Source organism: Stenella coeruleoalba, assembly GCF_951394435.1.
Source record: "Stenella coeruleoalba genome assembly, chromosome: 13".
NCBI classification, from domain to species: domain Eukaryota; kingdom Metazoa; phylum Chordata; class Mammalia; order Artiodactyla; family Delphinidae; genus Stenella; species Stenella coeruleoalba.
Genome location: NC_137159.1, coordinates 30,082,578 through 30,106,942, shown reverse-complemented (window position 1 = coordinate 30,106,942; position 24,365 = coordinate 30,082,578). Strand labels below are relative to the sequence as shown.

At 37.8% G+C, this 24,365-nt stretch overlaps 1 protein-coding gene across 7 annotated transcripts in view; it reads left to right on the top strand.

The window, feature by feature from the left end:
• Positions 1-3,957: 3,957 nt before the first annotated feature.
• ZNF638 (zinc finger protein 638) overlaps positions 3,958-24,365 on the top strand; it is an 84,377-nt gene continuing 63,969 nt past the window's right edge. For 3 of the 7 annotated variants that reach the window (XM_079940366.1, XM_079940367.1, XM_079940363.1), the window contains exons 1-3: positions 3,961-4,156; positions 15,250-16,762; positions 21,391-21,452. In XM_079940366.1, coding sequence (XP_079796492.1) covers positions 15,452-16,762; positions 21,391-21,452 — 1,373 coding nt within the window. In that variant the 5' untranslated portion in view covers positions 3,961-4,156; positions 15,250-15,451. Of the gene's footprint in view, positions 4,157-15,249; positions 16,763-21,390; positions 21,453-24,365 lie in introns of all 7 variants that reach the window. The other 4 variants (XM_079940369.1, XM_079940368.1, XM_079940364.1 and 1 more) reach the window with 3 other exon arrangements.

The window sequence follows — 24,365 nt, the reverse complement described above, 5'->3', positions numbered from 1 at the left end:
GGATTTGGCCCCACCACTGCGTGTAGGTCGCAGGAAGGCGTCTGTTCTTCGCTCAGACAGGACGGGGTTAAAGGAGCCGCTGATTCGGGGGCTCTGGCTCACTCAGGCCAGGGGCAGGGAGGGGCACGGAGTGCGGGGCGGGCCTGCGGCGGCAGAAGCCGGCATGACGTTGCACCACTTTGAGGCGCCCCGTGCGTTCTCCAGGGGGAGTTGTCCCTGGGTCCCGGGACCCAGGCAGTGGCAGGCTGCACAAGCTCCCCGGAAGGGGGGTGTGGATAGTGACCTGTGCTCGCACACAGGCTTCTTGGTGGCGGCAGCAGCAGCCTTAGCGTCTCATGCCGCCATGTTAGCCGCGGCTCGCGCCCTTCTCTGGAGCTCCTTTAAGCAGCGCTCTTAATCCCCTCTCCTCGCGCACCAGGAAACAAAGAGGGAAGAAGTCTCTTGCCTCTTCAGCAGGTCCGGACTCCCTCCCGGCCAGCTGTGGCGCACTAACCCACTGCCTGTGTTTACGCCGCCAACCGCAGCCCTCTCCCTGCGCTCCAACCGAAGCCCAAGCCTCAGCTCCCAGCCCCGCCCGCACCGGCGGGGGAGCAGACAAGCCTCTCGGGCTGGTTAGTGCCGGTTGGCAGCGATCCTCTGCGGGAATCTCCGCGCTTTGTCCTCCGCACTGCTGTTGCTGTGCTCTCCTCTGCGGCGCCGAAGCTTTCCCCCTCCGCCACCCGCAGTCTCCGCCCGCGAAGGGGCTTCCTAGTGTGTGGAAACTTTTCCTTTTTCACAGCTCCCTCCCACTGGTGCAGGTCCCGTCCCTATCCTTTTGTCTCTGTTTATTCTTTTTTCTTTTCCCCTACCCAGGTACGTGGGGGGTTTCTTGCCTTTTGGGAGGTCTGAGGTCTTCTGCCAGTGTTCAGTAGGTGTTCTGTAGGATTTGTTTCGCGTGTAGGTGTATTTCTGGTGTACCTGTGGGGGGGAAGGTGATCTCCGCGTCTTACTCTTCTGCCATCTTCCCGGAAGTCCTCCTTGAACATCCTATTTAAATTATAGCTTCTGTCGCCTCCTGGTTCCCTATGTCCTGATCCCTATGCTTGTTTTCATCCATAGCACTTAACACCATCTGACATACTACATACTTACTTGTTTATTGTCTGTCACCCCAATCAAGGCTGTAGGTGTCATGAGGGCAGGAGTTAGCGTTGCTGTCTGGTTTGCCACTGACCGTTTGGTACCCAGAAGGGTTTCTGGCATAGAGTAGGCCCTCGAGTTATATTTGTTGGATCAGTTAATGAATGAACAAATGGTACTGGCCCATAGGTAGACAAATATATTGGTAGGATAGACTAGAGAGTCCATAAATCCATTTTTTTAAATCCATTTTTATATACAGGAATTTAATAATAATTTGTGGTTGTTTTTTAAGGGCAAGGAGCATTTCAGTGAAGGGGAAAATGGTGGTTTGTTTATTTAATATCTGGAAGCTTCATGATGGATCTAATACATTTGGAAGAAAACAAAGTTAGGTTGCTACTTCATGTCACAAAAAGAATACATCTTAAATTAATTGAATATCTAACTGTAAAAAATAAAGTTATAAAATTGTAAGCAAAAATATAGAAATTGTAGAAGAATTTTTGTATAATTTCCGGGTGTATATGCTTCTGGAGGGGGTGAGATGAGCCTTCTTAGACCAGAAACAAACAAAACAAAAACCCACACCATTTAGAAGTCATAAAGGAATAGATGACAAGTTTGATTGCATTTAAATTTTATAATGGCAAAAGACACTCAGAAACAAAATATCAATGTGGAGAAACCAATTGCAACATATTTGACAAAGGGTTATATTCCTTACATACAAGCACCATCTCCTGATAAAAAAAGAGACAATCAGCTCATTAGAAATACCAGCAAAGAATATTAAAGGTTTTTTTTTTTACCCATCAGGGTCATTCACCCTTTCATCAAATATACACTGATTTTCTACTGTGTGCCAGGTATCGTTCTAGGTATTAGAGATAAAGCAGTGAAGAAAACAGACAAATATCCCTAACATAGAGCTCATGTTCTAGTGGAGGGAGCTAGATAAGAAATAATAAGAGATAAACTATATGGTATGTTAGAAGGTGATATGTGCTATAGAAATAAAGCCATGTAAGGGGGAAGCATAAAGGAAATGAATTAGTTTGCCCAACTCTAGGGAAATGAATTAGAAAACCTAGGTGAAATGGATGCTTTTCTGGGAGAATGTAAATTATAGGAATGATTGTGGAGGAGAGAGAAAAATTGTAATCAAATTATATATCATAAAATATCTAGAGAGGGCTTCCCTGGTGGCGCAGTGGTTGAGAGTCCTCCTGCCGATGCAGGGGACACGGGTTCGTGCCCCGGTCCGGGAAGATCCAACATGCCGCGGAGCGGCTGGGCCCGTAAGCCATGGCCGCTGAGCCTGCGCGTCCGGAGCCTGTGCTCCGCAACGGTAGAGGCCACAACAGTGAGAGGCCCACGTACCGCAAAAAAAAAAAAAAAAAAAAAAAAAAAAAAAATCTAGAGAAAGTTGTTCAAGAACAGCCCCTAGAGAAAGCACCAGAAGAGATATTTGAAAGCAGACAGGTCATTGATTTTTAAACTACGTCAGTTTAGAAAAAGAAGTAAGGTTGTGGAGAAATGGTCATTCTTTTACATATTTAGTGACAGTGGGAATTTGTATAAGCTTTTTGGAAAGTATTCTGTCAATATCTAGTAAAATTAAATATCTGTCTATCCATGTCCTTTAATCTAGCTGTCTCACTTGCCTTTGGAAATAAAAATATTAGTTGGTAAGGCTGTTTGTATAAAACAATGTTTGTAAGTATCAAAAAGACTGAAAACAACTTTAGTGTTCAGCAGGTTGAATAATTGATGATAGAGTCATACTGTGAGTCTTATGCAACTATTAAAAAAAGAGGATTTATATGATTTACTTGGAGAAATGTCAGTAATCAGGAAAGTAAATAGCAGGCCAATGTGTAAATCTTTGGAAAAAAAAGAATGAAGAACATTTCCCATTACATGCAATTAACACGTTTGGGTATGTTTGTATGAATATAAAGAAATATATGGAAGGAAATAATCACACTTTAACATTGGTTATTTGGAGTTTGGGGAGAGCTTCTTGGCTTTTTCTTTGTTGTTTTTGGCTTGTTGCCTCTATCAGGACTTTAAGTTTGAAAAGAAAATCCGGTAAGATTATTTTATAAAAGACTTTTCTTTCAGCCTTTTCTATGCTTAATGTGAATAAAAGAAATGCATCTACTTGTGTTGCATCACAACTAGCAGTTGCTCGCAGGTGATGTGAATTGCATGGTATCCAAGGGGCAGGGACTTGTGAATTCTACCAGATTTTGCCCAATGATTGAATTTTTTTGTTGGTGTAGTAGAGGTACTTTGAGAAGTTACTCAAAATCTCTTAACTCGAGGTTTTTAATCGGTAAAATAAAGGTAAAAAATATCTACCACATTAGGTAGGTATTTTTATTATGAAACGACTCAAAGGATTTTCCAGGTGTTAAGCTTTTAGCTCAATTAGCTTTAATTGAATTCAAATTTCTTGACGTTTTCAGTGGCTATGATATACCTCGCATCATTGTAAATTTATATCTATTGATTTGATATTGAAATATTAAGTATTTCTATATCTATGTTTAACGGATAAAGGCAGGTGAAATCTTAATCATACAAAGCATTACGATATCCAATGCCAGATGAATACCATGTATTTTAATGTATTATTGAAGGCAAAAATGATCAGGGAAGACTTCATGGAGGTGAGACAATGCAGGTCTCACATATGCGCATGATTTGAACAGGACAATAGAGGACAGGCACATAACAGGCAGAGGCACCGATATCGGTGCCTGAGTTTTGCCGGGGAGGCCTGGAACGCCACACGAGAGAGCGCCCCCTTCCGGAACCGAGTTCCTCCTGCCCCTTTCTCGTGCCTCCGGGCGAGCGCGGTGCCGGCGGTACGCAGGCGCCGCGAGCAGCTGAGGGCTCGCAAAGGCTCGACCGGCGCGCATGCGTGCGGCTCTTTGGAGGCGGTAGCTTCTTCGGCGTCGAGACTGGAGGCTGAGTCTAAACTGTGTGGGGCGCAAATGGGATCCGGCTGTTAGTCGGGTAGGCATAGGTAGGACGGCTGCCTTGTGGGGAGCAGGGGGCTGGAAGGCGGGAGTCCGTAGCGTGGGGGTCCTGAGCCTTTCCTTTGCAATCCGGGCCGACTATTGTATCTGTGTCGCAGCGGCTGCGCACAAAATGGCGGCGGGCTGACGGCGGGGGCGGGAGGAGGTTGGGGGACCCCCGGGATGGGAAGGGAGCTCGGCTGCCTCTCCACCGCGTCGTTTCACCGCACTGCCCCCGGAGGGCCGGGTCGGGGCCCGTGCTTGGACCCTACTTCAGGAAGAGCCGCCTGACGCCGTTTGCACTGGGCGGAGGAACGAAAACAGCCCTTGGGCAAGGCCGTGGCGGCCCCTTCCCCATCCGCGGAGGGCCTGCCGAGAGCGCACCAGGCCTGACAGCCGGAGGAAGCGGTGGTGAGGGAGCGTCGCGGAGGGAGTAACCATTCCCGTCGGGCCTGGAAGAGAGGCGGTGGAGCTCGAGCTGAGCCCTTTGGCGAGCAATATTGTGCAAGAAGCGTGGAGAGAAGAGCGTGTTTGTGTTTGGGGCTGGGGAAGGGGGAGTTGGGGTGAAGAGGGAACCTACGATCCAGCGGCTTTTGCTGGTCGGGGTTTTCTCTCCCTGCCTTGTGCGGGCCTGAAAGCAAAGAGAGTGTCACCTCTGTGCGGGATACCGAGGGCTCGTGAACTGCTCTGATACTTAATTCCAAATTACTCAGAGGAATCCAGAATGCGGATCGTTAGTGATTAAGGTTTGCGTGATTCCTAGCTTGGGCCCCGTTCTGTTCAAGGTGGGGGGGGAATGTGTACCACACACAAGAATCCTGGAGGACATCTGAAACAGATCTTTTGTTGTTTGGGATAACTGTGAATAAGGGAGACATATTATTACAAGATCTTTAGTTGAAGTAGACAACGAAGGCTTCCTCAAGCTGTTTTCTCTTAATTTTAAAATTTGCTCTGAGGCAAAATTTGGGGGGAAAGTAATATTTTAATCTGGAGGAGTTCTGAAGAAAAATTTGTTAGCAGGATCCGGCGACTTCTGTTGATTCAGATTCTTTTTCTAACCAGCTTTGGAATTGTGCACAAAATTTTTTTTTTCTTTATTTGTTATAAAGGGTTAACTCATTTTTTCAAGGATGTTTCCTGGCTCAGATTTGCAATTAAAATTGGTACTGAAAAACAATTTACAAAAAAAGTGAGTTTAATGAAGTTTATACAGAATAATGAACACATAATTTACATTATTTCAACATAGCTTTAAATATTGTTGATGATTAGGTATTCTAGACTTAGTGGGCTTATGTTGCATTCTTTTTCCATTTGACAGCATTTCATATACACTATATTCTCATACTCGGTAATATACACTTAAATAATCATGTGAAATTAACATGTTAATACACAGAAATAATGCTGGGCCTTCTTGATTGTGTTGAAACCAAGTGAGGGTAAAGATAAAACAGTTGGAAGAAACCACAGAATCTCGTTCGTTTTTATTAACTAGTTTTCATGTCACACATATTTATTACCTTGAGTAGTGGTTGTATTTTAGTTTTGTAATCTGTTGTATTTTGTTATGGAGGGCGTATACAGCATATACTCAGGTTTAAAAAATACTTCTTACAATCAGGGATCACTTTGTACTTCATGGCTGTCTTAAAATTTTTCTCTTGGGTGCTCTTAGGAAGGTGATCTCTGGAAATTTTTTTTATGTAGTGAAAGAAAATGAGAGACAAATAGTTTAGTGGAAAGAGAATATAGGCTTTGGAATCAGAAGATCTGGCTTCGAATCCCTGTTTTCCTCTTAACTGTATGAGTGAGATTTGGGGTAAGTTATTTTAGTCTTTCTGAACTTTTGTTTCCGTATCTGTAAAATGGTGGTACCACTACTTCCTGCTTGGGATTATTGTGAAGATTAAGTTAGAAAAGGTATAAAAAGCCCCTATCCTTTGGCACATAGTAGGTACTTAATAAATGTTAGCTGTTACTATTGTTGCAAATTTTTAAGTGCTTAGGCAGCATCTTTTAATAGAAAATTGCAACCTGTGGATACTACCTCTTAATTAAAAAGAAGAGGCTTAAAGGAATTTAGGTTAAATTGATAGAATTTTGGAGCTGAAAGATCATATAATCTTTCATTAAAATATTTTGTTCATCTATTGATATAAACTTATCAAAATAATATTGTATCCATTTATTTATATGATGATTATGTTCATCTTTGTATCTGTCCCAGTGCCTGGTATGTATTAGATGCTCCTACGTTGAGTGAATGAACTCAGGTGGTGGTTGCCAGAGTCTGGATAAGAACACAGGCCCTTGGGAGTGCAAATCGTGCTCTTTCTACTGTGACTTAATGTATACTGGTCAAGGTTTGGAAAATATCTGTCCAAATAATTAATAAAATGCGTTATATACTGAGAAACAGTGCTTCCAGTATGGGTACCCAGTAATATATTTTGGGCTGTTGTGCAAGGAAACAAGCTACTGAATGTTGAAATGTGGTTTTAGAGATCCTCCAAACTGAAAGTAATTATACTTGTGGCTAAAGCCAATAAGCCTTCTTTGTATCCAACTTTACTTACTCTTTCATTGCTTCAACTTTGTTTACTGTAGTCTGAAATTTGTGATTGAAATGAAAATGGAAGGAAGATAGGTATATGGAAAATAAGAGAATAATGGAAAGGAAGAAATAATGGTAGGGAAAAGGTGAGGTACAGAAATAAAACACAGCTCTTATGATCAGTGAGGATCAAGAGTAACGGGCTTTGTATTGAAAAGAGAAATGTTCAGGGAGTATAGGAGAAGGGGTTTTAAGGTGCATATATTTTGATGTTTTCTTAGTGCTTACCTTGGGGTACGTACGTTTTGGATTATTTTTCTACTCTTTTGAGCCCCTTAAATAACAAAGTATATTTATTGTTACAGTCATTCTTAAGTTTTCATACTTTTTTCTTGCCTTACTTCCACAGTCTTCATTTTATTAACCTTGCAACTGATTTCCCTGTTGTTCTTGCTAATGAGTGAATGTTGCCAACTTTCTATTCTTTTGAATTTCTTCACTTCTTTCAAAAAAATTTTTTTTTATTAGGGAAAATTTTAAAGATACGCAAAAGCAGAGAGTATTTTATAATGATTCACCTATCACCCAGCTTCAACAATTATAAGCTAATGGTCAGTCTTGTCTCTACCCTCCATCCCGTTATTTTTAAGCAAATCCCATAACATATCATTCATCAATTTATAGTTTAGAATTTTTCTCCAAAATATTTAGAAAAAAACATGCATATCACACCTAAAGTAATAATAGTTCCTTAATATCAGAGATTCAGTCAGTTTTCAAATCTCCCTAATTGTTTCTTATACACCACACACGTGTCTGTGTATACATGTATTAATTTAATTTCTATTTCTACTACCATATTGAAATTTTCAGAAATTACCCATGTCTTAATAAAAGGAACAAACAACTACCTGCTTCTTAGGTAAAGCATTTTGTTTACTGTCTTAACATTTTTTGAGCATCTGTTGCATGTCATGGGGTGTAATTTTAATCATTCTTCACATCAACATTCTGTGCTGTTATACTGAGTCTTGGGTTAATCAGCTTGCTGAGGCTCACATTTTTAGCAAGCAACAGGATCAGAATTAAAGCACTGAGTCCAGGGTCTAAGTTCTTAAAAAACGCTATGCTATGTTAGTGTTAAATTTTACTTATGGGAGTTACCCAATTTTGCATGAAGTCACTTGCTGGCACTCCTTGTAGCAGGGTGGATATCTTCAGATAAGTGGAAATTTCCCCCAAAATGAGATAATTATGGATTGCATAATGGGCTAACAGTCAATAGTTAGGGAGTGAACATGTTGCAGAAGAATAGCCAAATCCAAAAATGTGCTTAGGACTGATGTTCTTTATCATTGCCAGCTTTCTGCCTGTTGCCATACTTGCTTATAGTCCCCTTTTGACCTAGTACTAAGGTGTTAGATAGCCTGGTATTGGGTCATTTACTATTTGAATGAATTAAACTGCTGGCTTACAGGGGAATTGCGTATGTCCCTTCCCTTTATCTATCGTTTTGCGTGCTTGCATGCACCCTTATTTTTTTCCTGAACTATCTTGAGAGTAAGTTTCATGTATTGTGTTCCTTTACCCTTTATTAGTTTATTAATTAGCATAATAGTTTATTTCCTAAGAATAGCATGTTTTTTTTGTAGTCATAGTGCCGTTATCAATCTCAGTAAATTTAATATTGATAATATTTTTTACCATATTCTGATTTTGTCAGTTGGCCTAATAATGTTTCTTATAGCAGTTTTTTCTCCCCTCCAGTACAGGATCAGTCTAGGATTAGGTAATTGCATTTAGTTGTCGTGTTTCTTTAGTCTTCCTTGCTTTGGAATATTTCTGTAGTCTTTTAATCTTTTTGTGAAATTGCCATTTTTGAAGAATACTATTTGCTTTCTTTTTTTTTTACTAGAACATTTTTCATTTTGGATTTTTTTGATGTTTCCTCTTGAATAGATTCAGATTATGCATCCCTGGAGAGAAAAATCAAATTGCTTTGTTCCCCCATGGTATCAGATCTGGAGGTGCAGGAAGTCCATCTGCCCCTCATGGATAATATGATGTTTGATCACATGTTTGGTCAAAATGTTTGAGGTTTTTTCTCCCTTGAACTAATTGATCTGTGGAGAGATATTTTAAGACCATGGAAATGCCCTGTTCCTCATCAGAATTTCACTCAGGATTTAACATGCACGGATGATTCTTGCCTGAACCAATCTTTACATTACTGTGATGGTTATAAAATGATTTTCCAACTTAGCATTTTCTCCACATTTACAGTGATTGATTGGTATGGTGTTACGGACTCCTGGCTTTCTCAGTGGTTACTGCCCAGTCCTTTCTTGCTTTATCTTATTCCATGTATATATCTTGTTTTCCACAGTGAGAACCCTGGTCCCCAGCACTATCAAAACATTTACTTATATGCTCAGTCCCATGATATAGCTAAAGTAATTTAAGAATTGTTTCATCCATACCACTGCAAAAAAAAAAAGCAAAAGACAAAACAAACTAGTAAAAAGAGTAAGGATTTGTTTGTAGTTCTCAGTTTTCTCCTAGCTCCACCAAAACAGCGTATAAATCAAATAGTGGGTTCATAAATTACTTGTTTTTAGTTTAGTTTTCTTTTTCCCCTTCAGTGAGTTATGGTATTCATTTGAAAAATGAATTAGTTTGCTTTCAGTTTTAGCTTTTTTCCTTCTTCCCATCCTTGATTTAATTTTTTTAAAACTTTAGTTTGTTGACATGCTTCTGAAAGTCAAAATTATATAGTAAGACATACTCCATGAAATATGGTTCCCATTTATTTCTTTTCAGTCCTGTTTTCTGTGTTATCCTACCTATATTTCTTTTTGTAACCATAAGCAGATACATGTGTTTTCTCATTTCCATTTTTTATATAAAGTAACATTATATATGCTCTTTTGTACTTTGTAAAGACTTTAAGGCATTTGGCATTTTAAGTCATTTGGCCAGATAATTTTGGTACACTTAATTGAAGATTTTGGAAAACCATTTTAGGCAGATGGGAACATTTTCTGGCTCATGCACTTCATGAAAGAAGTGAACAACCAAATGGCAGGAAGGGTAGGAATGCAGTCTGACTTCAAGAACAGTTGGAACTGGTAGTCTTCAGTACTATATTTACCTCTTGGTCCTGCTTACCTATTTTACTGGCTTTCCTTTTTTCAGTTTTCGTGCTTTCTCACTAAGGCAGTGAGTATGCCGTCAACAGCATTTTGACAACAGAGTTTTATCAGTATTCACCATTTTTCTCATTTCTAGTTTAAAAAAAAAATCTCAGAAAAGATTTCTTTATTCCAAGTTGGATCTAGTGGTTTCTCTTGGACTAATGTGTTCTGTTTGTTGAGGGTGGCAAAGTAATAAGCAGGACCACCAGTGAACATCTCAGGGGGGCATCATTTACTGTGGGAATACAGTGTTGTCTGTAGAGACCCATTTATGTATGCAGTATACATATTCCTGAAAAAGAAGAAAGCATCTGATTATACTCACATATCCTGTTTATCAAAAAAGTTGTCTTCCTGGAAATAATAACTGTTAAATCATAGCTGTATAAGGTTGTTAATGGTGATCTGTTCCTGGTATTGTGCATTATTAGCAAGTTGATCTTCCGTTTTCTTTCAGATCTGAAATCATGATGGTTACCAATCCTTCCAGGTAGCAGTGAAGTTTGATGATGCCCTTCATGATAAAAACAATGTTGCTAGTTTTCTGCTTATTTTTTTCTTTCTGTTTCTTTGACGGTTTCATTGAGGTGTACCACGTTTTGGCATTTTTAACATCCAGCATGGTACTCGTGGCACCTTCAGAATTATGACTTGTGTACCTTTTGTGAGACATGAGGGGACAAAACTAAAGGTAGAAAAGAGTTGGCTGAGTGGATCTACCTATATACTAGAGGAGATTAGAAGATTGAGTACCAGTCAAACTGAGAAAAGCACGGAATGACATGTACTCTTGTATTAACTGGCCAGTGTAATACTTGCATTCTTAGGTGTGAAAGTAAATTTTATATATTTTGAGACAAACAGTTGCTCTAACACAGGGTATCAAACGAAGTATGTGGGTATATACCTAGAAAATAATGTTAATTGTAGTTTTCCCTTCATGGTAAGATTATAGAAGACTTTTAATTCTTTTCTGCTTGTCAAGGGGATGATCTTTCTTTTGGGGGAGGGTGTTAATGAACATGTATTGCCTTTTTTAATAATTAGAAAAAACAAAGCTATAAAATTTAAATTTTATATATCTAGAATATAGCATGGAAAGAACACCGAGAGGAGTCACAGGTTCTGTTTGTGACCTTGCCACTTAGTTCTAAGGCTTTACTTAACCTGTAAACTTGGATTCACTTGCTCACTGGGTTGTTGTAAGGCTCAGATGAGATAACGGATATCAAATTGCTTTTTAAACAGTGAAGTGCTATAAAGTTCAAGTATGGGGTTTGATAAGTCTTTTCATTATGAATCTAATGGAGCCATTATGATCTGGCTGACTAATTTTCGATGATGCTTTTATATTTTTAGATTTCAGATTTCTTTATGAATATCTGTAAAGAAAATTAAGGATCCCCTTCCATCTGAAAGAATGTATCAAAATAGGTAGTGGACATCACAGAAATATCTCATGGGATATCATGGCGATTTTTAAAAAATCTGTTAAGCCATTTCTTCATGTCTGCCTCAAGAACTAACTCAGTTTCTACTAGATGCTTCTAAAAGAATTTGTATGGTTGACATTTTGTTGAATATTTCATTTCTTTTCAGAGTGGCATATTTTAGTTCTTGATAGGACATAGAAAAGAGTTTTTAACTGCTACTTATCAAAATAATAATCCTTCAGGAGTTGAGAATGTTTTGTGACCATTAAATATCCTGTTTTTGAAAACCATTAAATTTAGGAAAATAAAATGTTGATTGAAAATAGCCAATAGTGTAGTTCATACGATAAAGTTTGGTGTACCCTCTTCCCCTTCCCATCCATGTATGTATGCACATACACAAAACTAGAAGAAATTACATCAGAATATTAGTTCAGTGTTGGTAATGGTTTTACTGGTAAGCATTTCATTTACTACTTTTCATTGTTTAACAAACATCTGTTATATCATCAGGAATAAAAATTTATTTTAAAGGGTAAGTATTATTTAATTGCAGTTGTGTTCAGTGGAGTTAATAATTAAGAACTCAGATCTCAACTCAGATTTTTCCAAGTTAGTTTTATGATTTGATGTGTTGGCTCTCTGTAAATTCCATTAGGTGAATGAACCTCTTTATGGCCAGAACTCCTAGAGTTAAGTGAAGAAGGCTTTATAATTGTTGTCTTTATTTGTTCAGTTGTTTTCCAGGTGTTAATGCCAAATTTACCCTTGTCTTCCTGGTTCTTGTTTCTTATCACATTGTTTTTAGGTTATATCAGTTTCATTCTCAAAAGACTGAGGGTTTATTTTCTTTGGTGTGGCATAACCTAATTCTTAATCAGGGGTTTCATATCAAGAGTCCTTTGCTTGTTTTGCTTAATTTTACTTTTTTCATCTCACAAATAGTTTTTTTTTCCACACAGAGAAAGAGTGAAATATGAAACTGTTTAATAACTAATAAGTCAGTTGAGTCAGGTGGGAAGGAATGATGTAGGAGAGAATGAACTAAAATGAGATTTTAGACTTAAATCTGCATGTTATTTATACATTGCCTGTTAATCATAGCAAATCAGCTGATTTTGGCTTTTGTTAGACTTTGGTGTGATAATATTAGATTAGATTGAGAAGTATGAAATTACGTTGGTTTTATACCCTCCCACCCTCCTCTTCTGTTTTGTTAAAAATGTCATACTTAATATTTAGCACTTTAATTTTTTATTTTGGTAATGTTCAAACATGTAAAAAAGTAGAGAGGAAAGGTGATAAATCCTTTTGGACCCGTCACTCAGCTTCCACAACAGATATTTTTGCCAGTTGTGCTTCATCTAACTTCTCACTCACCAAACCCCACCCCTCACTCCCGCCGACATGCACCCTTTGTTTCCTAGATTATTTTAATGAAAATCCCAAATTCATCATTTCACTTGCTAGATACTTGAGTCAACATTTGATTCTTTAAATGCCAGTGCATCAACAAATCTATGTGGATAACTGTAGATTTTCAGTTTATAACAGCCAAGGAAAAAGTGTTAACTTTAGACTGGAGCATACTATTGTGTAGCTGGGAAGCTTGCCTTTTTCTGATCTTTTTGCATTTTGAGTTGTTTTTTTTTTTTAAGACATTGACATTAGCAGGAATTAATTGCTTCCAAATACTTTTATAAAGCACAGCTGACTTTTTGGATTGCTTTTACTTTTGGGCTTACAGAGCATCTATTATATTGTAGTTCTTCCAGGATAGGTTTTGTGTTCAAGAGATTTAACTCTAATTCTTCTGAATCTGTTAAGATAGAAAGAGGTTGTATGTGAATAGAGATAGAAATTATTTTTATGATTTCTGCTTTTACTCATCTCTTACCCTTTTTGCCCCCCTAAATTTAGCTACCCTCTGCTTTGCAGAGGCAGAGATTAAAAGATATTGATGCTTAGGAGTGAGATTTGTCTGCCTGAAAGACCCCTGCTCAGTGGAATGAGGGGAGGGAGAGTGAAACTGACAGTTAGTGAGCAGCTCATTTGTTAGACACTGTACATATTTGTATTTCATCTTAGTCCTTAACAATAATCTGTGGAGGAAGATACTTTCCTTTTTTACAGATGAGGAAACTGATGCTCTGGAGATTAAGTAGCTTGCCCAAAATCTTAATAGTAAATGGTGAATCTGGTAGAACTCAAACCCTTCTCATCTGACATACAGAGATACATTACTAGCTTAGAAATGAATTTGAACATGGCATGTATTACTGCATTTATTAGATTAACAGCTTAATGTGTGCCATAGGAGATGATCAAAGAGATTCTTGTGGGGTGGGACTTGGAAACAATCTTGAAGATTGAGTTTGATTCAGAGACCTAGGAGTATTCTAGGTAGTGAGGTATGAATAAAGTATGGAATGTGTTGAAAGTGGGCAGGAGATTGCAAATAGACCAATTTGGCTGTAGCAAAAATTTTTCATTAAGTATAGGCTAGGAAAGTGTGAAAGGTAGATTGGGATTAGGTTATATACTAAATGCCAGGTTGACAAGTTTGGACACTATCTTACGAGAAGCAGTAAAAGTGGTGAAGATTTTTATGTAGAGGAGTGATAATAAAAAGTGTTTTAGGGATATTAATCAGTAACGACAGAATGAATTGGGGTGGAGGCCAGCTGTGGTATAGAGTGATGAGAGCTTGCAGTAGGGTAATGGTGGTGGTGAAAGGAAAAAGGAAAGTATATGTTAGAGACATTGACAGGAATACGTAGAATTTTATGTTTAGTTAGAAATGGAGAATAAAATGTTTTTGAGCCTCATTGACTAAAGGAATTGGTGTAGAGAACAGAGGGTTGAAAATGGATAGTTTTGGGAGAAAGTTCCAAAGTTAGTAAAAACAGTAGCTAAAAGTTGGCATAAGGGAGAGAGGTTCTTGGCAATTTTTATTTTTTCTGTCTTCATAGATAATTTTATTAAATAGTCCTGGGGTTAATGAAGAATCACGTGTCTTAACTGAAACTATATTTTGTCTTGGTCCAGAATTTTATAGCTTTGTCAGAAACACGCAGTTAATAAGTTTAATTAGTTTAAAAATTTTAAATCATCCCAGCAAGCTGTTTCATCTTATTACAGTGTTTTGTTCAGAAGCTTTAACCTAGGCTATTCTACATTTAAAAAAATTTGATAAACACATGTTTAATAAGACCTTGTTACCTGAAATCTGTCTTATCCCAGTTCCCTCAAAACTCTAGAAGATACTCATAAAACTCAACTCAAGCATTCATGACCTCTTCCAGAAATAAATCCTTTTATGATGCTTTTTAGCATTGTTGTAATAATGAAAAACTCTATTTTGTTTTTCTTGTTAGATTGCTTGCACTTTGGCAGGAATCATGTTTTATTTGGCTTGAAAACTCCATAATGACTGTCACATTAGACAAAAAATGTTTAATAAATTGAATGATTCTGTACTCATTCCTTTCCACTAAAATCAGAAAGAAGGGGGAAAAAGATCTATGATGATAAAGAAACAACTTCTGAGAACTTACTGACCACAGCAACTGAATGTATATTCTCACCCCATCCCCCAATGGCATGCAGGATTTGGACACTTCTAAGAAGTTTTAAAAGGAGTTGTAATTACCGCTCAGCACCTAGGACAGCACCCAGTGCAACACAGTGTACATGAACTCTGGCTTGAGGTTTGGGGTTTGTGTTCTGGATTCGGGAAAGAAAAGAAGAGAAAGTTTTGGGGAAAGTTTAATATCCTCGTAAACACCCTAAAAGTGTATGAAATGCAGAATGGTTTCATGGCTTTGTTTCAAAATGTTTTACACTGGCTGTAGAACCCACTTCATGAAGTAGTTTGAGTTAAAATGATCTAATATTTGTGTTTTAACTTTCAGCTTTGTGTTATTCTTGGAAAATTTCGCACCACTTGTGAATTCCTTGAACCTGGGCATTGCAAACCCACTTCTGTTGGGCCCATCTCCTTTGCACTTTGCTCAGATTAAGACTCAGTTGGCGCTTCAGCAGCTGAATGCCGTTGCCTCACATAGTTCAACACCACCTTATACTTTATTAAATCAGGCTTTCTTGAAAATAGCCATGTCGAGACCCAGGTTTAATCCTCGAGGAAACTTTCCACTTCAGAGGCCACGAGCACCTAACCCTTCTGGGATGAGGCCTCCAGGACCATTTATGAGGCCTGGATCTATGGGTCTTCCAAGATTTTACCCAGCAGGGAGAGCCCGTGGGATACCACACAGATTTGCTGGCCATGAATCTTACCAGAACATGGGACCACAGAGAATGAATGTTCAGGTAACTCAGCACCGAACTGATCCAAGATTGACCAAAGAAAAATTGGATTTTCATGAAGCACAACAAAAGAAGGGGAAGCCTCATGGTAGCCGGTGGGATGATGAGCCTCATATGTCTGCATCAGTGGGAGTGAAACAGAGTTCTGTAACGCAGGTTACAGAGCAGAGTCCTAAAGTACAGAGCCGCTATACGAAAGAGAGTGCCTCAAGTATCTTAGCAAGTTTTGGATTATCTAATGAAGACTTAGAAGAGCTCAGTCGCTATCCTGATGAACAACTAACTCCTGAAAATATGCCATTAATTTTGAGGGATATAAGAATGCGAAAAATGGGGCGCCGATTACCTAATTTACCTTCTCAGAGCAGAAATAAAGAAACACTTGGTAGTGAGGCAGTTTCGAGTAATGTGATTGATTATGGGCATGCAAGCAAATATGGCTACACAGAAGATCCACTTGAAGTACGTATTTACGATCCTGAAATTCCAACTGATGAGGTCAAGAACGAATTTCGGTCACAGCCAAGCATTTCTGCATCTGTTCCCGCTCCAAATGTGATATGTAATTCTATGTTTCCTGTTGAAGATGTGTTTCGACAGATGGACTTCCCCAGTGAGTCCTCCAATAATCAGTCCTTTTTCCCAGTTGAGAGTGGAAGCAAGATGTCAGGCTTACACATTTCAGGAGGACAGTCAGTCCTTGAACCTGTAAAATCTGTCAGCCAATCCATTAGCCAGCCAGTTAACCAGACAATGAGTCAGTCTCTGATTCCTCCTATGAACCAGCAACCGTTTTCATCGGAATTAATTTCAGCTGTAAGCCAACAAGATCGGATCCCGCGTGAGCCTGTCATTAATTCATCTAATGTACATGGATCGGGAGGAAGTAAAAAGAATTACCAGTCAGAGGCGGACATCCCCATTCAGTCTCCCTTTGGGATTGTGAAAGCATCATGGCTACCAAAGTTTTCACATGCTGATGCCCAGAAGATGAAGAGACTTCCAACTCCTTCTATGATGAATGATTATTATGCAGCGTCTCCAAGAATATTTCCACATTTGTGTTCTCTGTGTAACGTAGAATGTAGTCATTTGAAGGTGAGTGTTTTTAAAGATCACTGTATCATGATACTCAGCGCCCAAGTTTCCTCTAAATTCTCATGTATGCTGGTGTTAACTAGTCATTAAGGAAAAGGCAGAAATTTTGATTGCAACATCAACACTTAGTTGTAATCTTAAGTAGCCTGGCCTAAGTACTGAATTGGGTGTTAGGCTTTCTGTATTCCTGTGACTGGGCACACCACATGGGTCTGTCCATTTATTTTGAGCTTCTGAGAAGTTATCCCAGAAAATGCAACATAAAATTGATATGACGTGAACCGTACTTAGAAGACAATGTCACATGAGTTACCTTTATCTAAATAAGAGAATCTGTTAGTATAAAAATAAAAACTTGGAATAAAACATTTGTATTGCACACTTTTAAGAGACAGTCTATTGTAGCCTTGCATGTATCTATCGGTCTTGAGCTAAAGACAATTAATGTTGATTTAAATATTTTCTGATTCTGTCTGAAATAGGATTTTTAGCATTTCATGAGAAGGAGCTTCCTAAAATAACTTAATCCATAGCAAAGTTCAGTCAGGATGAATTATTCGGACCAGCTGTGGGCTCAGAGCATAGATTATAGAATGATAGAACTTTAGAGAGAAGAGTCTTTAAAAAACAAAGAAGCCTTAGGTGTCTTCATGGTTAGTATAGTTAGAATGAAGTGTTTTACAGAGGTGCCGAAGAGGAATGTAGACTATACTGTTTGATAGTAGTCATTGGTGGATTTGAGTAGAAATTTCCAAGTATGTTTTATTTACTTACATATGTTTGGAAACTACTGTTTCTTCTATTTACTAATGTGATTTGAAGATGTATATTATTCAATACAAGTGGTCAGGAAGGAATGTACTTCCCATGGGAAAAAGGCCCATGATTGGCCTTTGATTCAAGGCCATAGCATTGGTTGTATACTTTGAATAGGCCTAAAAGTCTTTTGGTGTTAATTCTCTTGTTTTTTCTCCTTCCAGTGCTGCCCTTTTATTGTCTTTCTATTACCCACTCACCAGGTTTCAGCCAACAAGAATCTGATACCTAAAACTGATGCTTTTGTCATAAAGGTTAATGCCAGCAAACGAAATCAGCATTCTACCTCATTTGAGCCATATTTGCTGAGTTCTGATAAAATAATAATTGCCTTGCCCTATCACAGGGGATAGCAATAGCAAAGTCTTGAAAAATCTCAGAATAATTCATAGCACTTAGTTAAAATCTGTAAGTAGTCCTGGGCTAAGTACTGAATTGAGTGTTAGGTCCCCTGTATTCCATTTATTTTGAACTTTCAGTTAGTCATGATAAACCCAAGAAAAATATCTTAAATGTTTTAATTTTTTATCTGGTGAATAGAAAAGGTATACATTTATTCAGTAACTATTTACTGATTACTGGTTTTGTACATGGCTATATTAGGTGCTGGGATGGAAATAAAGAACTATATAAAGTTTACATGTTGTTCCTAAGCAGTTTTTACAGTCTCACTGAGGAGAAAAATTATACACCTAAAGAATTTTTTAAAAATTGGAGGGTAACAAATGGTTCATAATTAACTTGTTTAGATATGCTGTAGGGGGAGAGATGTTTAATATTTCTATCTTGATTGCAGACTTATATCAGTTCAGGCTAGCATTATCAATTTACTGACACTTGTGTATTTAGCAGTATGTAATTAGAAAGTATAATATACTTTCTGACATCAGAAGACTTCTGTATTCTAGTTAAAGAAGACTAATTGAGTGACTACTGCGCTAAGTCTGTCTGGATTAGAGTGGTCTGGGAGGGAAAACTTCATGGAGTAGGTTGAAGATGGGTCTTGAAGGATGAGTAGGCTTAGATATACCCAGGGGAGGAGGGGTGACATTTCAGATAGGAGCAACAACAGTAGGTTTGAGGGGCCTTGAAAATCTAGCCTAAGGAGTTTAGACTTGCGGTTGAGAGGCATTAGGAAGCTAATTAAGGTTCTTGATATGTGAAGTAACACATTAAAAATGTATTTCAGGGAGATAAGTCTGACTGACGTGTACAAGATGAATAGAAATGAGAAGAGATAGGGTAGGGCACCTAATTCGAGGTTCCCTAGTTATTCAAGTATAAGTTGGTGAAAGTATGGATTACTATGATAAAAGTAAAAGTTAGAGAGGAAAAATCATTTAATGATTATTAGAATTCACAGAGATTGATTGCCATTTTAAATGAACAGATACCTTTTAATAGTCAGAACAACACAATGGACCTAACTAATGAATTCTTCACTACTGGATGACAAATCATAGGGATTTGTGAACATGGACTTAGGTAGTACAAACTACCTCTCTTGTTTCTGTGATGTATCTTGCTGCCTTGTAAGTGTGCATGTATTTGACATTATAAATATGTAACCAATAAATATAAATTACCAACTGCAAATTTTTTCTTGCTAAGTAATATCTGACAGTATGTTCCCCATCTCTGAGTCTTTAAAACTATAGCCTGAAAAAGACCACAAGAAAATGTGAAATTATGTTTTTTCTAAATTGGGTTTCAGACAGAGGAGGAGCCGACCTTAGTTTAGAAGTTACGTCTTTTTGACTGTCACAGTGGGTTTAGAAACCATGTCTTTTTGTTTTGTTTTGTTTTTTTGTGGTACGTGGGCCTCTCACTGATGTGGCTTCTCCCGTTGTGGAGCACGGGCTCCGGACGCGCAGGCTCAGCGGCCATGGCTCACGGGCTCAGCCGCTCCGCAGCATGTGGGATCTTCCTGGACCGGGGCACGAACCCGTGTCCCCTGCATCAGCAGGCGGACTCTCAACCGCTGTGCCACCAGGGAAACCCCAGCCATGTCTTTTTGACTGAAATAATTCAGTTTGAGAAAATACTGACAAAAGATTTTTGGAATAGTTGGTGGATAGTGAGCTCTGATAGGGGTAGGTATTTTCACAGTTTGATTCTGGGCCCACTCAAGTCTACAGTCCTTGTAGCATCTCCTGCTTAGTAGATAATTACCACTTTTTCTCTGGAGAGGAGTACTGCTCTTGGACCCTTGTCTTACTGGAGAGTCTAGAAATTGGGGTGGTGTACATATATTTACCGAGCTTAAAAACGAGTGATGTCAGTGAGTAAAGCGGGCCTGTTAAAAGGGTGTGTGTGTGTGTGTGTGGGTGTGTGTGTGTGTGTAGAACTGGAGAGAGTATACGTTAAGTAAGTTAGCTGTCAGCATCACCTGATGGTTGCTATATCAAATACGTGTCTAGTATTAATTACATCTTCATATTTTTTCAAGAAAAGCTGGAAATCTCTGGATTTTTAAATATCGGCAACTTATTCAAATAAAACACTTTATGGTCCAAATAAATCATGCCCAACTTGATACCTGCCAGTGTGTCTGATGTAAACAATATCCAGTTAATGTCAAAGACATGGGTTTAACAGTACTAAAGACTCTTAACTGCCAATCTCTTCTAGCTTTCTAAATATTTGTATCACTGAGCAGGATATACAGACATTTCTTTTTTGCAATCCACAATGAGTTTCATGGCTTAATGAAATAATTTAGGGTTTGTCATAACCTGCTGCTGAGCATTGCAAAGAGCATGCACTTATTTTCAAATAGTTCTCGACAAGGCAGATTCCAAAATTAGTGTCAACTGTTGTTTTTAACTCTGGATATTTCTAGTTCGTCTTTGGCAATGACAAACTAAAATGTTTTTGAAATGGAAATGAATAACATTTTCCTCAAGGAAAGCATTAAAATATGGAACTGTTCAGTAAGTTTTCTGCCTTTCCAAATGTTGGAGAAACAATAAAACATTGAGTAATATGCACATTGCTTTTAACTAACTGTTTCATTTGGGGGACTGTATCTTTGAAAACTGTATTGCCTTTAAAAAAAAAAATCAGATGTATCTTCCAGGAGCTTTTTATGGATACGGAATGTAATTTTAGGGCAGCTTTGTGACACATGAAGTTATGTATAAGAAAGCATTTTGTTCATTGTAAAGCTCTATATGTAAGGGATATTATGTCTTTGAAATGATGTTACTTTCCATTATATCCTGAAAATAAATTAGATTTGATCAGCAGCATTTTTTCTTATTTTTACTAATCTTATCCTTTGCCAATACATAGTGAGTACCTTGTTTGGAATAGTATTGGCCTAAGAGGTAGGATTTTTTGTTGTTAATGTTGTTAGCTTGAATTTTAGAGTTGTAAGGCATTGAGACTGTAGTTTAGAGACTGTATTTTAGACTGTATTTTATAGAATGATACCATTCTATTTATAGAGTTTTTGGTGTTCTCTGTAGTAGTGTTCTATATTTGAGATGAGTTATTTCTGATCCATGCTTTTATTTTCTCCAAGTTTACATGTATATTTGACTTCAAAACGAGTATCCATGGGTATGATTTTTAAAATGTTTTCTATACTAAAATGTTTTAAAATGGTATCAGTGAGTTGGTATTAAGTGCTTTTATTTGGAGGGCTTTTATTTTTGTTTGTGAAAATTTTGTTGTAGCCAAATGGTATTTATAACTAGATTTGGTTAATTTTTGATAAAACAAAGTATGCTGTGTCATGTTAAAAAGCCTAATTTCATTAGTCAAATAAGGAATGTTCTAATTTGTGCACTTTTCTCCTTTTACAATAGGATTGGATTCAGCATCAAAATACATCTACTCATATTGAGAGCTGCCGACAGTTACGTCAACAGTAAGAACAATTTTTTCCTTTTTTATAAGTAGCAAATTTACAAAATAATGTTTCAGGTATGACTGCTTAATACCTTTAGTGTGGTACTTTGGAGAAAAATATTTTTCTAGAAAGCTATTGTCTATTTGAAATATTTATATACAAATATATTTAATCTTTTTCCCAAAGGAGAGAATTAAATATGATCCTTTCTTCTGACTCCTTCCTAATTTAATCCCAGTAGGTAACTTTAGTATCATTGGTTCATTCCTGCTGGCTTAACCTTCCCTTGGGATGGTTTATCTTTTTCAGAGCACATAGTCTACCCTTCTCCTATACTTCTTCCCCCTCATCCCCACCCCTTTCCCAAAGGATAAAAAACTAAAAACCACCCAAACCAAACAGTAGTCTTTAATTTCAGATCTAAACCTCTCCAGGTTTAGAACCTATATTCAGAAAAAACCTTAAGTGGGAGATGAACAAGCTAGATATGGTGCTTCCTCAACATTGGTTCTTCAATTCTCTGACCTTTTCCTTCTTTAAGACAGGGCACCTATGAAGGTGAAAAGTGTGATATTAACAGTATTCTCTAATATCACCTGGAGTTACATAAAATTAAATTGTGTTCCTTTTAACATCATTAAATATGCTGATATAGTTGTGTGTCAAATTCCCGGTCACTATACTGATGATAATAACATGTTCTTGAGCAAATGGATTTGTGGCAGATGTTTTGGTTTTTTCTTGTTGTTCTTTATGAAAATACCAACAAAATTTTTTTGAGAATATTCAGAACTCTTCTAGTCATATGTGATAAACCTAACTCAGACCAATTTTTTAAAGTAAGGAAATTTATTAGCTCATTTAACTGGGAAGCTTAAGGAGTGTGAACAGCTGAATTAGATGCTCAAACAAAAATCAGAGTGTCAGAAATATTTTCGTTTCTTGGCTGTTCTCTTCTGCTTTAGCCTCATGAGAAAGGCACACCTTTCTCCACAAAGCAGCGACCCCCTTAGTTCCAGAGTTAAGTGATATGTATAGCTAGCAATTCCAGGAGTTAAAAAATAAATAAAAACACTTCTTTCCTCATAAATTCTGCAGAAGTCCTTGGTTTGACTCTTTTGGTTCACTGTGGGTTAGTTGTCCATCTCTAAACCAGTTATAATGGTTGCAGGAATAGGATACTGTACCTCGGTTGGTGTCATGTGTTGAGTGTGATATAAGTCCTACCTTAATTGTATAGACTAATAATAGAGTTGCTTACCTGTATAGATGTGTGCACACAAACATTGGTTATCATGCGGAGATAATTTGTTACTTGAATTGGATAGGCCTTACTGCCACTGTAAGTGGAAAATCTCTCCTAAGCCACAAATTTTCCCACAGATACCCAGTGGGATGTCTCATTTTTATGAAGGTAAGGGATTTAGGTGGGAGTTAGTTAGTTGCTGTAGGTAGGCATTAATGCTAGTAAGAGGATTCTAGCTACATGCACTGCCATTAATTTACTACATCACATGGCATTTATGCCTATTTAAAGACTTTTGTGTAGACAAGCCTTTTTTTTTAATGCACACAGGACCCTGATTTTTTAATATACATATATTTATTTTTATTTTTGGCTGCATTGGGTCTTTGTTGCGTGTGGGCTTTCTCTAGTTGTGGCGAGCAGGGGCTGCTCTTCGTGGCGGTGCATGGGCTTCTCATTGTGCTGGCTTCTTTTGCTGCGGAGCACGGGGTCTATGCATGTGGGCTTCAGTAGTTGTGGCTCATGGGCTCTAGAGCGCAGGCTCAGTAGTTGTGGCACACGAGCTTAGTTGCTCCGCGGCATGTGGGATCTTCCTGGACCATGACTCGAACCCGTGTCTCCTGCATTAGCAGGCGGATTCTTAACCACTGCCAGGGAAGTCTCCAGGACGCTGATTTTAAAGCATGTGCTTTCCATGCCTGCTACTTCATTGCTTGTTTTACATTTTTATCTTTTTCAGGTTATATGCTCTTGAATAGTTTCTTTATGGCTTTCTCTCTATTGCAAAAAAAAATTTAACAAATATGTTAGATTTGATTAGGTGCTTTGGATCTTTCCATGGCAAAATATATGCTACTTCATTTTTTTTTTTTTTAAGCTGCGTTGTGTTTCTAAACCTTAATCTGTTTAGTCATTCCTCTGCTGATGTATATTTAGGTTCTTACTCCTTTTCGTAAGGCGGATTATCTCTTCTCTCTCTTTGTCTTGGATCTTTCTGAATTATGACATAAGAGTAGTTGGTTAACTTGAGAAAAGATACAGTGCATTAAAGTTTTAGTATTAAAAATAATAAATAATAAGAGCTGTATGCTTATTGTGTGCTGGGCGTTCTTCTAAGTGCTTTACACAGTGTCTTTAATCTTCAAAGCAACCCTATGAGATTGGTTTGATACCCCTATATATGTATATATATGAGATTGGTTTGATACCCCTATATATGTATAATGATTATTTGTGATTTTACCAGTGGGGAAACTGAGAGGCAACTTCCCTACTATAACACAGCCAATAATTGGCACAACTAATCTAACTCATGGATCTTTGCTCTTTTTTTTCTCTCAGCATTTTATTTTGAAAAGTTTCTAAGCCGCAAAAAAGTTGAATGGATAATAAACATTCATAGAGTCTTTGTCTTTATTAACCAATTATTAACATTTGACATATCTATTATATCTTTATATGCACATTTTTAATATTATAGTTTTTGAAAACTACTTGAAAATAAGACATTATGACACTTTACTCCTTAATTCAACATCTGTCTCTTAAGAATAAGGAAATTTTTCTACAGTGGTTATCTGTTATAACCACAGTATAACACAGTGATTAACAATGATTTCATAATGCCTTCCAATACATAGGCCAAGTTCAAATTTTCCCATTTGTTTCCAAAATGCCTTTATAAC